Raw genomic sequence first — 13,755 nt, 5'->3', positions numbered from 1 at the left:
CAGGCATTCTGCAACAATCCAGCTGCACTAATTTACACTGCGGGCTCTTTGTGAATGGTATCAGTCTTCAGGCATGTGACAGCAGCTTAACTCTCAGTGGAGCCTGGGTCAGATGACCCCCAGGCTCAGGTATTTCCCCAATACAACAGCACTGCTGGCCAGGAACCCTCACATTGCAATGCAGCAGATCAGACTCTAAACTCCCAGCCTGTTCCTGATCTTGTTTCTGCCCCAGCCTTGCCTGAGCCCTGTTCTAGTCTTGTCCTTGCCTTACTCTGACCTTGCTCCAGCTTGCCTCCACTTCCTGACCCCCTTGGACTCTAACCACCTGGCTTTGACCTCCAGGTACAGTACTGTTTTGGCTTGTCTATAGACTCTGATTTTGGTTCTTATCCTCAGTAGGTTCCAGTGCTATCTTCTGCTCAGTCACGACCCTATCTCAGGCTTTGCCCTCTACTCCGACTAGTAGGCCTGACTCTCAGGAGGCAGGGCCTGACACTGTGCATCCTTCAGTGACATCTGAGACTCATTCTACCACCAGTCAACTCTTCCCCTACCAGTTCATCTAGGTTCCAGGCAAGTCTGACAGCAGCTGAGGCTTTGCTTAACTGGTTGGTTGTCTTACTAAATATTGCTTCATTCAGTAAGATCCAAGCATTACGTGCACATCATATGCAAGACATGCTGTTCTGTTGATGGCATTTTTGGTTTTTTTATTTCTTGGGGGAGGGAGGCGGGAGGAACAACAAAAAACACCAACCAATTTAAGGAATTCTATACAAAATCTTCTGTAACTTAAACTTGACCTGAAAGGGGAGGGGAAAAATTGTTTGGCTTCTTGTTGTTTTGTGATGTATAAAGACGACTTCAGTATTTAAGAATTTTGCAATTTCTGTTTCACATTAGAAATACAGGTCTTGTACATCCTAAAAAATGAGCAAGAGAACAAGTGAAACTGATGTTTCAAGAAATGAGAGCTGACCAGTTGAAAGGGAAAATAAATTTTAGGTTTTGGTATACATTAACATCTGTTTCTAATGCTGATGTTCAATGAGAATTTTCCAAAGAGGAGGACTTGGGTGATGAATCTTCAACTCATCATCTGTTAATTAAGGTGTGGTTTCATAATAAAAATCTGAGAGACTCATCCCCCCCTACCCCCCATAAAGTTATTCAGCAAAACCAGGAAGACCATACATGCATGTTTCTGACCTGAAAAATATTAGGAACCTCAAGAAAAATTGTGGAGAGGAAGAGAAGACCGGCAGGATGGTCAGGTCATCTTTATATATCATGAAGAAGAAGAAGAAAAAAGGGCACAAACTCCTTTAAAAGAAATACTTTTTTGCAGTCTGTCTTTAAGGCAGCAAAGTGAAACACTTCAAATGTGGAGAAAACCAAGCTTGTTTTCCACCTGTACCCGATATGGTCCTCGGGAGACAAAAACTCTCACTGCGTTATATCAAACTTGCTTTGCTCCCCCCGTTCCTTGTTCCCTGACTGCTCCAGAGTGCGGGGGATCCCTACCTCCCATATCCACCCTCCCCTGACAGGCACTCACCAGCAGCGGCGGGCGAAGCAGAGTGGGCTGCTCCCAGCCCCCCTGCTAATCCCCCGGGCCACTCTGGGACTGCAGGGCCCCCAAAAGTGCTCTTCCACAGCTCCTGCCCCCCAGACCCTGGGGGGGGGGGGAGCCCCTGACTGCCCATGACACCCTCTACACCTTATCAAAGCCTGGCCCGACACCCTTAACACGCTGCTCAGAGCAGCATGTCAGAGCTTTACCGTGTTGTATGCAAACATGTTCTATCGGGTGCGTTATATCGGGTTAGAGGTGTAATTAAATAGCTACTTGCATAGCTAGCTGCACTGGTTGAATGAAGTACCACAAGCAAACCAAAGGCATGTAATGAAATGTAGTAAATTTACTGTGATAGTTAAAAACCCAAGTAAGCCCAAAATAATCTACTGTGCTCCAGAATGAGGAGCACACATGCAAGATAGGGTACATAGTGAAACCTTTCGTAATGCACTGCACACCATTCCATCTGTGCACTTAATTATGAAGGGGGTCATATGTAAATAACGTGATTATTTAGTTAGATTAGTGCAGGGGTAGGAACCTATGGCACACAAGCTGATTTTCAGTAGCACTCACACTGGCCGGTTCCTAGCCACCGGTCCAGGGCACTCTGCATTTTAATTTAATTTTAAATGAAGCTGCTTAAACATTTTAAAAACCTTATTTACTTTACATACAACAATAGTTTAGTTATATATTATAGACTTATAGAAAGTGACCTTCTAAAAACGTTAAAATGTATTTCTGGCACACGAAACCTTAAATTAGAGTGAATTAATGAAGACTCGGCACGCTACTTCTGAAGTTGCCGACCCCTGGATTAGTGTAAGGAAGACAATGGATTTACTCAGAATTGCCAAAGAGCAAATTTAGGCCTTCAGTCTACAGGTTTAACTGTGTGTAATGGATAAGGCGCAGGTCCATTCATTCTGTATTGACAATAAGAAGTAAATTGTGGCTGCCTCATTGATTGCACCAACCTGTTGATTGACCGAGGCAGGGATTCTCTGGAAATATGATTAAACCTTATCTGTCATTTCCTGACTCTTGCATCTGTAATGTAAATTTAGCTGTCTGTATGGAATGTATTCTGTTATAGCTTTCTCTTCTGGTTATCTGTAATCTCTGAAACTATAAGATTTGACAGCCTTTCAAGAAACAACTGGAAAGATGGCAATTCCCAGTTTTCTTTCTACATGCCCATTTCAAGTAGTACCTCCTTTTCTGAGCAATTTTATAATACACTGGATTCCTTTGATGGAGAACGTGGTGGTTTGGGAAATAAGTGTTGAATTGTATTAATGTGGGCAAGGCTGGAATAGCTTTGTTCTGATAGGTCTAAATTTAAAATCTTGTTTCTGTATAGTGATGGGAAATGTCTGAGTACACAGAGATGAAGTCTCACTTTGCAAACTGAGTAGCAAAAAATATTTGGAAATATGCTGTATACATCTCTATTAGTCATTCTTCCAGTTTGTATATCTTAACTTTTCTACTTAAAATATGTTAAGACCTTTGGAAATCATTATTGTGCTTAGCCTTTCCCCCCCCCCTCCCCCCCTTCCCTTCTGTGTTAAGCATCTTGTTATGAACCACAGCTCTACTAGTTTGGTAATACAAAGAATAAGACTTTCCTTATTCTGTTTTCTGTTTTTAAAATTAAAGCTAGTAACTAAATCATGAACCAGAAACTTACCTTTTGTAAAGTTTTCTGATTACATTGAGTCCAGTGAAAATAAACATGGATTGGACATCATGTTCTGCGTTGGTCTTAAAGCACACTGATTTTTCAAATGTCTTATCTTAGTATGTTACACGTAGGTCAGTGTTGACTGTATAACTTTTTTAATGGCTATTATTATAAAAATTGAAGTCAGTTACTTATTCCTAGATTTAAAGTATATTTAGGCTAGTAAAATACACAATTATGTAATTCCCAATGCTTGTCCCTTTGTGTATGAGACTTCAGTGCACAGAATCTGCATAGAGTTACAGAATCCTAGAAAAGTAGGGCTGGAAGGGACCTCGGGAAGTAATCTAGTCCTGCCCCTGTTCTGAGGCAGGACCAAGTAAACCTAGATAATACCTGACAGGTGTTTCTTCAGCCTGTTCTGAAAAAAACTGCAATGATGGGAATTCCACAGCCTTTTCTTGAAAGCCTATTCCAGAGTTTAACTGCCCATATAATTAGAAACCTTTTCCTAACCTCTAAACTAAATCTCCCTTGCTTCAGACTAAGCTGAGTATTTCTTGTCCTACCATCAGTGGACATGGAGAACATGATCTCCCCTCTCACCACTTACTCATCTTTTCTCAAGACTAAACATGCCCAGTTTTTTAACCATTCCTCATAGGTCAGGTTTTCTAAATCTTTTAGAAATCATTTTTGTTGCTCTTCTCTGGACTCCCTCCAATTTAGCCAGATCTTTCTTAAGGTATGGTGCCCAGAACTGGATATATTAATATATCCCCTCATGCACTCTTTGATCCTGCGCATAATTAGTAATTTGAGAAAGTATATGGGGTTGAACATGTATAAGCAACAAAATTAACTCTTGGATTATGCCACATCATGCAGATCTGCAATACTTGACAGGCAATGACATTCCGATCCCTGATCCCAAGATTGATTTCTGCACAAAATACAATCCAAGGACACACCTTCTGCCACTGTGTGAATGCTTACAAAATTGATTCATAACTTTAAAAAAATTTTTTTTTAAGACATTGAATCCTTTATCAACCTGGAAGGCTAGTGAATGCTTATCTGGAAGATCTTATTTCTTTTTAGTGATTCATTATTTATAGATTGTGTTGTTACATTTGGTATACTTATAAATTGTTGCTTTTACTTTTACTCTATTTTTTCCTATATCCCATTATCCTAATACATCCTTGTTGTCTCACACACAAAGTAATAGAATTTGTTCTTAACATGCTGTATTTTTTTTTTCATTTTAAACTGCTATGTTGCTCCCAATAATAAATTAACTCTTTGTATTGGGCTCTAAAAGTCTTGAGGACATGAAGGAAAATGAGAGCGAAATTGCAGGCCTGCATGATCTGAAGTTGTCTTGTTGGGTGGGTGGGGGTGGAAGTAAGTGTGTGTGTGTGTGTGTGTGTGTGTGTTACATGGAAGACACAGTTGAAGTGTACTCTACTTCATTTTGAAAATCAAGTATCTGAGGGGTAGCCATGTTAGTCTGGATCTGTAAAAGCAGCAAAGAGTCTTGTGGCACCTTATAGACTAACAGACGTTTTGGAGCATGGGCTTTCGTGGGTGATGCATCCGACGTCTGTTAGTCTATAAGGTGCCACAAGACTCTTTGCTGCTTTTTCATTTTGAAAATGTAACTTAAGGACCCAAATGATTCAAAACTTGGAACTTACTTTGCCTGGAAGTAGTATGTTATTAGGGGAAACTCCTATCCCTTAAGCCACAGTCTGACTCTGCATGTCCTGGAAACATTGGCAACTGAGTTTGTGAATGACTGACTACTGCAAGCTAGGCAAGAACATAAATCTGCATAAAACAGGGCATGCTTTAGTCTTGATAAATGGTTCCTTATCTGACTCAAGTTGTATTTTTATCTTGTACGTTTGAGACACAGTTTTTGCTAGTAAAAATATACAGTTCATGCATTTTACAAAATAATATACAAACACAAAATACAATGGATATAAAAATACAAAATGGTATAATTAGATAGTATCCTCATCTGTTTGAGTTATGGTACTTACAAGATGAGGATTGCTCTAATCTTAACTGCAGTTGAATTTCTGTCACATATAATGTATTAACTTTTTGTGTGTAAGCATGAAAAATTAGTGGTCCATAGTTGTTCAGATAAGGAAAATTGACTGCTCTTGTAGTGATTCTTGTTGTGTTGAACACATAGATGCATTAAAAATAAGTATAGCTAGAGCAGCACTGCAAAGCAGTGATCCATTTCAAAGTTTTATTTTAATTTTAAAATGACTCTGAACATGCAGAAAGCTATACCATGCTAATGTGATTTCCTTCAGTGCAGAACCAAAAGAAGGTTGAGAGGAGATATGATTGCTCTTTTTAAATATATCAGAGGGATAAATACCAGGGAGGGAGAGGAATTATTTCAGCTCAGTACTAATGTGGACATGAGAACAAATGGATATAAATTGGCAGTCGGGAAGTTTAGGCTTGAAATTAGACGAAGGTTTCTAACCATCAGGGGAGTGAAATTCTGGAACAGCCTACCGAGGGAAACAGTGGGGGCGAAGGACCTCTCTGGCTTTAAGATTAAGCTTGATAAGTTTATGGAGGGAATGGTTTGATAGGATAACGTGATTTAGTCAATAGGTCAATAACGTGCCGCCACTGGTAATTAGTACTGAGGGTCAATGTTGGGATATTGAAAGTCTTTTTCCCGTGTGGCTGGAGAGTCTTGCCCGCATGCTCGGGGTTCAGCTGATCGCCATATTTGGGGTCGGGAAGGAATTTTCCTCCAGGGTAGATTGGCAGTGGCCCTGGAGGTTTTTCGCCTTCCTCCGCAGCATGGGTCAGGGGTCGCTTGCTGGAGGACTATCTGCTACTTGAAGTCTTGAAGTCCCCAAATCCTGATTTAAACAGCTGAGTCAAGGGAGAGAATTATTTCAGGAGTGGGTGGGTCAGCTTTTGTGGCCTGCATTTTGCGGGAGGTCAGACTAGATGATCATAATGGTCCCTTCTGATCTTAAGTTCTATGATTCTATGGCTCAGTCAGTTAGGAACTTTACAAGCTTATTTTTAAAATGAACCATGAGAACTTCCTCATTTAAGATCCAAGGCACACACTTTAGAAGTGGAGCAACCTAAATGATCATGATTCAAATAATTTTCTTTAAATCATTGATGTAAACCAAGTTGAAGCTTTCTAAAACTTGTTTCAAAACTTGATGCTTTAGATTAAAATTAGGGCTGTTGATTAATCACAGTTAACTCACGATTAACTCTAAAACTACGATTAATCATTAATTTTTTAAATCACAATTATTTTTATCGCACTGTTAAACAAAAGAATACCAACTGAAATTTATTAAATATTTATGGATGGTTTTCTACTATATTGATTTCAATTACAGTACAAAATACGAAGTGTACAGTGCTTAGTTTATATTTTTTATTACAAATATTTCTGCTGTAAAAATGATAAAAGAAATAGTATTTTTCAATTCACCTCATACAAGTACTGTAGTGAAATCTCTTTATCGTGAAATTTAGAAGAAAAAAATACATTTGTATGTAACCTAACTGAACTAAAAAACAAAATAGTTTAGCATAACTGGCACGTAAATACCTTGCAATGCTGGCTACAAAAGTCCTATGTGAACGTCTGTTCTCACTTTCTGGTGACTTTGTAAATAAGAAGTGGGCAGCATTATCTCCCATAAATGTAAACAAACCTGTTTTGTCTTAGCGATTGGCTGAACAAGAAATAGGACAAAGTGAACTTGTAGGCTCTAAAGTTTTATATTGTTGATTTTGATTGCAGTAATTTTTATACATAATTCTACATTTGTAAGTTCAACTTTCATGATAGAGACTGTACTACAGTACTTAGGTGAATTGCAAAATACTATTTTTCTCATTTTTTACAGTGCAAATATTTGTAATAAAACAAATATAAAGTGAGCATTGTACACTTTGTATTCTGTATTGTAATTTAAATCAATATATTTGAAAATGTAGAAAACATCCAAAAATACTTAAATAAATGGTATTGTATTGTTTCAGTGCAATTAATCGTGATTAATTTTTTTAATCTCTTGGCAGCCCTAATTGAAACATATAATGAACTAAATTATAATTGCCTTTTTAAAATGCTGCTACTAGTAGGATATCTTATTGGAATTTACAAAGCTGCTATTAGCAAAAACCGAATATGTGACAATTAAGGTCCTGTTCCTTCATACACATATGCAGGTACGTAATTATGAATGAGAGTAAATAGGACCATTCATCTGAGTAAAGTTACTCATGCACAAAGTGTTAGGAGCATAAATAATAAAAATACAATTTTAGCCAAACTTTTCTTTTTATAACACAAATATTTTTTTGTTCAAAATTGCTTCATTGTTAATAGCAAAATTTTTAGACTTTAAATACGCTAAAAGTTGTTGTGAATTTCTTCATTGACTATTTTTGCTCCCAAGTGATGTGAATACAGGTGCCATTGATCTCAAGCCGCAGACCATAATGGAATATAGCTCAACCAAAGCCACAAGTCACAAAAACAGAATTGAAGTTCAACATACTGGAAATTGGTGTTGGTTGCAAATATAGTTTAGGTTATTTACTTACTAGTTTTGTGTTTGAATTTTGTGGTGTTCCCACAGAAATGATGTTAATGAAGGTCTTTACAACTGTTTCAGCAGATGAGCATTTCAAGTATGAAGTCTCTTAGAAAAGTCTCTAAAATTTGAAATTCTAACTATTGGGAAAGTAAGTAAAGAAACCAGTACAAAATGTCCACTTTCCCAATTTAAGATTATAAAATGGGAAGAAAGCAAACAACTAATAAGTAAATTTGACTTAATTTAAATCATGATGTAAAATTTTTAAATTGCAGCAGTTCGGTGCACACCACTATATATGCCCCGGCAGTCTAAACTGTGGGGCAGTGTAGATAGGCCCTAAACTATGTTGATTGTGCTGACTTAGTGTTGCATTAACAATGCTGTTTCATTTTTGTGTTTTATTGCCTTTTTTTTTTTTAAACTGTGTTAAATGTGTGAGTCTCTACTACCCTGGGCAGCTCACATCATAGTGAGGTAACTTTGAGTGAAGCAAGGAGTGTTGCTGATGACACTTTTGCTTAAAGACATTTTTTTTGGCAGTCTACATTATGCTGGCATTAACTTCACAATGGAAATTCTGGAAACTTTTTTCTAATTTTTACAATTTAATGAAGACTGTCACAAACACGGAGACCTTCTAAAATTACAGGATTGGCTTGGCTATTCTTTTCAAACATGAATTTCTTTTCTGTTCCTGATGCTAAGCCTGTGCAGATTTTGGTGGTCTTAATATTTGCTATGTTTCAATGAAACCTCTACCGTTTCTGTTTGTGCAAATTCTAGTGGGAGTACTTGCCACTTCACAATCCCTTGATCAGGCAAGACAAGCGTGTAGAGCAGTGTTTCCCAAACTCGGGACGCCGCTTGTTTAGGGAAAGCCCCTGGCGGGCCAGGCCGGTTTGTTTACCTGCCACGTCCACAGGTCTGGCCGATCGCGGCTCCCACTGGCCATGGTTCGCTTCTTCAGGCCAATGGGAGCTGAGGGACATACTGGCTGCTGCTTCCAGCAGCCCCCATTGGCCTGGAGCAGTGAACCACAGCTAGTGGGAGCCGCGATTGGCCGGACCTGTGGACGCGGCAGGTAAACAAACCGTCCCAGCCCGCCAGGGGCTTTCCCTAAACAAGCGGCGTCCCAAGTTTGGGAAACACTGGTGTAGAGACATCAGTGAATTGGTTTCACTGTGCTCTACTGAAAAACTTCAAACATCATTCATTTGTATTACAGTAGTACCTAGGATGTGCTTATTGGGCATATGATAAGTGAGTGAGGTTTTTTCCAGTCACAGCTTTATTTTTTAATTTCCCAATCTGAGCTGTGTGTAGCCCTGATTTATTTTATTCATTTATTTATGGATGATTGCTAGAAAGAAGTTGGAATAAATCACAATGGGAGAAGAATGTACAAGTTTCCCCGTAGCACATATACTCTCTAATTGCAGAGATTTTTTTCCAAAAGAAATTTATCTACGGAGAGATTCACATTCCTAGCTTAACAATTGTGTATGTTTCAGAAAATCGGAATGTGAAAATGGGTGCTGAAATCGGAACTGCTTTGTAACATTAATTATATTGGATATCACTGCACATCTATATTTTGTATCTTATTTAGTAATATGAGGCTACTTTTTTTTATTTTTGTCTTTTTTGTACTCCTCCTTAGCAATTTGTCTGTTTCTTTCTTGTAGGCTTCCTTTTTGATATTCAGGTCATTAAAGAGCTCCTGATGGAGCCGTAGTTGGGCTCTTACTATTCTTCTGATCTTTCCTTCATATTGGGATTGCCTGCAGTTGTTGTGCCTTAAATATTGCCTCCTTAAGAAACTGCCAGGTCTGCTGAACACCTTTTTTCCTTTAGATTGCCCTTCCATGGGACCTTATCCCTATCAGTTCTGAGTTTGTCTGCTTTTTTTGAAACCCATTGTCTTTATTCTGTTGCTTACACTCCTTCCATTTTATGATCACCCAAGTTGCCTTCAGTTTCCTTACCAATTTCTCCCTCTTAGGTAGAAACTAGTTGAAAATGACTGTCTCCACTTTCAGAAATAAAAAGTTGTCCCTTATACATTCCAAAAAACTTATTAGAAATTTTGTGTTTTTCCACATTAGTTTTCCAGCAGATGTCTGGGTAGTTAGTCCCACATTACTTCTAGGTCTGGTGTTTTGGATGTATCTTTTATTTGTTCTAGAAATGCCTCATCCACCTCTTCTTCTTGATACGGTGGGCTATAGAAGACCTTACCATGACATCACTCCTGTTCCCCCGCCCCACCCCCGACTCTTTATCTTTACCCATAGATATTCAGCTGGTCTGCCAATCACCTCCTTGTGGATCTCAGAACAAGTGTATATTCTTGATGTATAATGCAGGACCACCTCCCTTTTTACCCTGCCTGCCCATCCTGAACAAGCTATATTCCCCCATACATGAGAGCGCTGAGTTGTTACAGGCTGAAATTTAATACTTTGGTAGGGTGACCAGATAGCAAGTGTGAAAAATCGGGACATGGGGTGGGGGGTAATAGGTGCCTATATAAGAGAGAGCCCCAAAAATTGGGGCAGTCCCTATAAAATCAGGACATCTGGTCACCCTAATACTCGGAGACAAGCTCCACCACAAATATTCTGAAATTAAAACTTTTTGGTATGTGATGTTCTATATCACAACATATCTTTTTAGAAATGTTGTCCTGGGTTTATTGTTAATCAGTGGAATGATGTATATTATAGTACCAATGTCTCTAGTATTTTGGACAAGGAAAACTTTTTTTAAATCACTATCCAGCTCATTTATTTACCAAAAAGACTTAAATTCACCATCCTTGGCTCAATGATTTAAATATTATTTTTTTTAAACATACTATCACCGCAAAGTCATAAGCTAGATGCACAATATTCTGAACGCCTAGAAAATAGGTGAGTCTTCCAATATCCTGCAGATGCTCTGATATTTAATGCTATAGCCATTTATTCCTGTTTTACAACTGTAAAACACTAAACATTAAAAAGAAAACTATCCAGCGGTGTATCATCTCAAAAATAATTATTGAAAACAATTGGACATTTATTTCAATTGCACGTGACAATTCTTATTTTATACATTAGTTACATTTTTTTTAAAGAACAAGAGAAAATAAAGGTAGTATACAAACAAGTATTTGTCTCAATTTTAGGTTTTGTTTTAGCCCAATACATCTTTGCAGAGACTTAATGTTCAGCAGAGCAAACTTTAGTATTGTAAGATGCCTGTAATTTAAAAGTATTTTCTTTTTTTCCCCCTCCTGCTCTGTCCCCCCCCCCCCCCCCAGAAACTTTTTCACCAAAAGGACAAAGGAACTCAAACCTGGTCTCCACAGTGCTCCTGGCTGGAAGTTATTTGGAAAAGTCCCTCCTAGAGAAAACTTTCAGAAAGATTCCAAAATAATTCAGCAGGTGAGTAACCATCTCACATAGTTTTAGGTATGAAACTTCAGTAATTTCTTCTTTTGGTTCTTTTAAGAATGAGTTGGATTTTTAGTTGATGTCCCCATCATGGCACCCAGCTTGACAGTCAGAAGAACCTTTTTTAGTTTTGCCTTTTATTGAAAGAAAACTAGTTACGTTTTTCCTTGTTTCTCAAGTAACTTTCCAAGCAGAGAATGGATACCTCAGCTCACTCAGTGGAACTTAATTCAACAAACAAAGTTGTCTTCCATACTTCGGAGAGCAGTAGAAAAAATGTATGAAAACAATTCATATGCATCCAGTTGTTTTAACAGTACTAAAATATATTCTGATTTAAAAATAATGGTCTTTCAGTAGTTACAAACTTTCCTCACATTCTGAATGACTTGTAAGCAAATTTAATTTGTATTATAAGATTGTGGGAGAGAGCTTGGTGACTGGATATATTAAGACAAAACATGGTATACAACTCCAAATCAGGTTAGAATGTCCACTCAGGCCTGGTCTTCATGAGGAGAAAAGGTGTGGGTTTTATTTTATCATGTTAGCTAATATATGGTAAAATCCTAATGTGGAAAAGACCGTTTGTGGTTTTACAAATACCCTAGTGGTTTACCTCAACCCGTTAACACCTGTGGGAACCCACAAACTGCCTTGTTACTAGAATCTTAACTGTTAGTGAACACATTATTAAAAACAAATGTTAGTTTTTTTCCCCCTAGTGTGGCTACACGCTCATTGTCTACAGATAATGCACAGATCGGTTAGATTCAGTCCTAGGTGAAGTTGGCTTCTTGTGGGGTTCAGGGTACTCAATGTGAAAAGTCTGCCCAGAGAGGAGTCTGTAGTGGTCAAAGCATCTGGAAATTCTGTGGCAAGAGACGAGACACTGGCAAAGCAGAACTGGCCAGTACAGCGCTAGTGTTACCTTTTTTGGGGTGTATGTGAAGGGGTGTGACCAGGCTGGTCAGGTGATGTACTGTTTCTTTGAAGCCCCAATTGAGATTTTTAAAGCTGCTGATCCTCAGTGGAAATCCCACTAAGGGAGGCAATGAGAAAATTGTCCTCCTTGAGGGGTAAAAATATCTCTCTGGGACATGGATTCTGTTGGCTTGTGATGTGCATTTGGCAGCTAGTGTACCAGCTTGGAAGAATCAAGCTGAGAAAAATTAAGGTAAAAAAATTAATCTCCCAGTCAATGTATTTGTATGTTCTTGGCTGAATCAAATATTGAGAGAACATTCTGTAAGAGTGTTTCTTTTGTCAGTGTCTTTCTCTTCTATCCTCTCACCTCTAGCGTGATGTTTGCCCCCTCCCCCCAACTCCCAGTCTGTACTTGTAAGTTCCTTAGATTTCAGTATCAATAAAGACAACTTTCTAGCAGCGGTGGAAGCGGAGCAGCCCGGCCCCAGCCCGCTCCACTCTGCCAGCTCCCAGCCGCACCGCTCTGCTTCACGTTGCAGGTGAGTACAGGGGGCGTCCTTTCTCCAACCTCCCCGCACTCACCTGCAGCAGGAAGCAGAGTGCCGCAGCTGGGACGTGGCAGAGTGGAGTGGGCTGGGGCTGCCTTGCTCCGCTTCCCACCGCTGGTGAGTGCGGAGGGCGTCTTTTCCCCCAACCTCCCCACACTCACCAGCGGTGGGAAGCGGAGCAAGGCAGCCAGCCATTCCCCAGGACCTTTCCCCAGCTGCCCCCCAGTGACACAGCTGGGGCTGGGGCAAGGAAAGCGGAGCAGGCTGGGGCTGCGTCACTCCATTTCCCACCGCAGGTGAGTGCGGGGGGGCATCCTTTCCCCAACCTCTCCGCACTCTCTGACGGTGGGAAGTGGAGTGCAATGGCTGGGAGCTGGCAGGGTGGAGCGGACTAGGGCTAGGCTGCTCTGCTTCCCTCCGCTGCCGGTGAGTGCCTGTCAGGGGGCAGGGAGGGGTGGATAGGGGTTGGAGCAGTCAGGAGACGGGGGTTGGGTAGGGGGTGGGATCCTGGGGGCGATTAGGGATAGGGGTCTCTGGAGGGGGCGGACAGGGAACAAGGAACTGTGCGGGGGGGGGCCAAAGCAAGTTTGATATAATGCTGTCTCACCTATAACACGGTGAGATTTTTTTTTTTTGTCTCTGAGGGCCGCGTTATATTGGGGTAGAGGTGTATAATGTTTTATATGCCAACACAACTTTACCTGCCCCACCTTTAATTTTTCTGAAGTAGGCCCCTGCCTATTACCTTTTATAAAAGGGTATAACTCACTCAAGCACAGTTTATAAAATACAGTTCTGCATAGAATAAATGCATGGAAATGTGGAATCTGTTTGTTTTTAATTATAAATGACTGGTATCCTAGCTTTATACATGTAAAGGTAGTTTTTTTTTTTTGTAGTAAAACCAGAAATAACCTTTTTTTTTTTTTTAAAGTTTTATGTCCCA

General features: G+C 39.7%; 1 protein-coding gene across 4 annotated transcripts in view; it reads left to right on the top strand.

Annotated features, from left to right (window-relative positions):
* Nucleotides 1–13,755, top strand: part of TBC1D12 (TBC1 domain family member 12) — a 105,307-nt gene that overhangs the window by 15,295 nt on the left and 76,257 nt on the right. For all 4 annotated transcript variants that reach the window (XM_039547909.1, XM_039547910.1, XM_039547907.1 and 1 more), the window contains exon 2: nucleotides 11,202–11,325. In XM_039547909.1, the coding sequence (XP_039403843.1) occupies nucleotides 11,202–11,325 (124 nt within the window). The remainder of the gene's footprint in view (nucleotides 1–11,201; nucleotides 11,326–13,755) is intronic.

Source organism: Mauremys reevesii, linkage group 7, assembly GCF_016161935.1.
Source record: "Mauremys reevesii isolate NIE-2019 linkage group 7, ASM1616193v1, whole genome shotgun sequence".
NCBI lineage: Eukaryota > Metazoa > Chordata > Testudines > Geoemydidae > Mauremys > Mauremys reevesii.
Note: the sequence above shows the minus strand (reverse complement) of the source record. Positions and strands in the feature narration are given on the sequence as shown.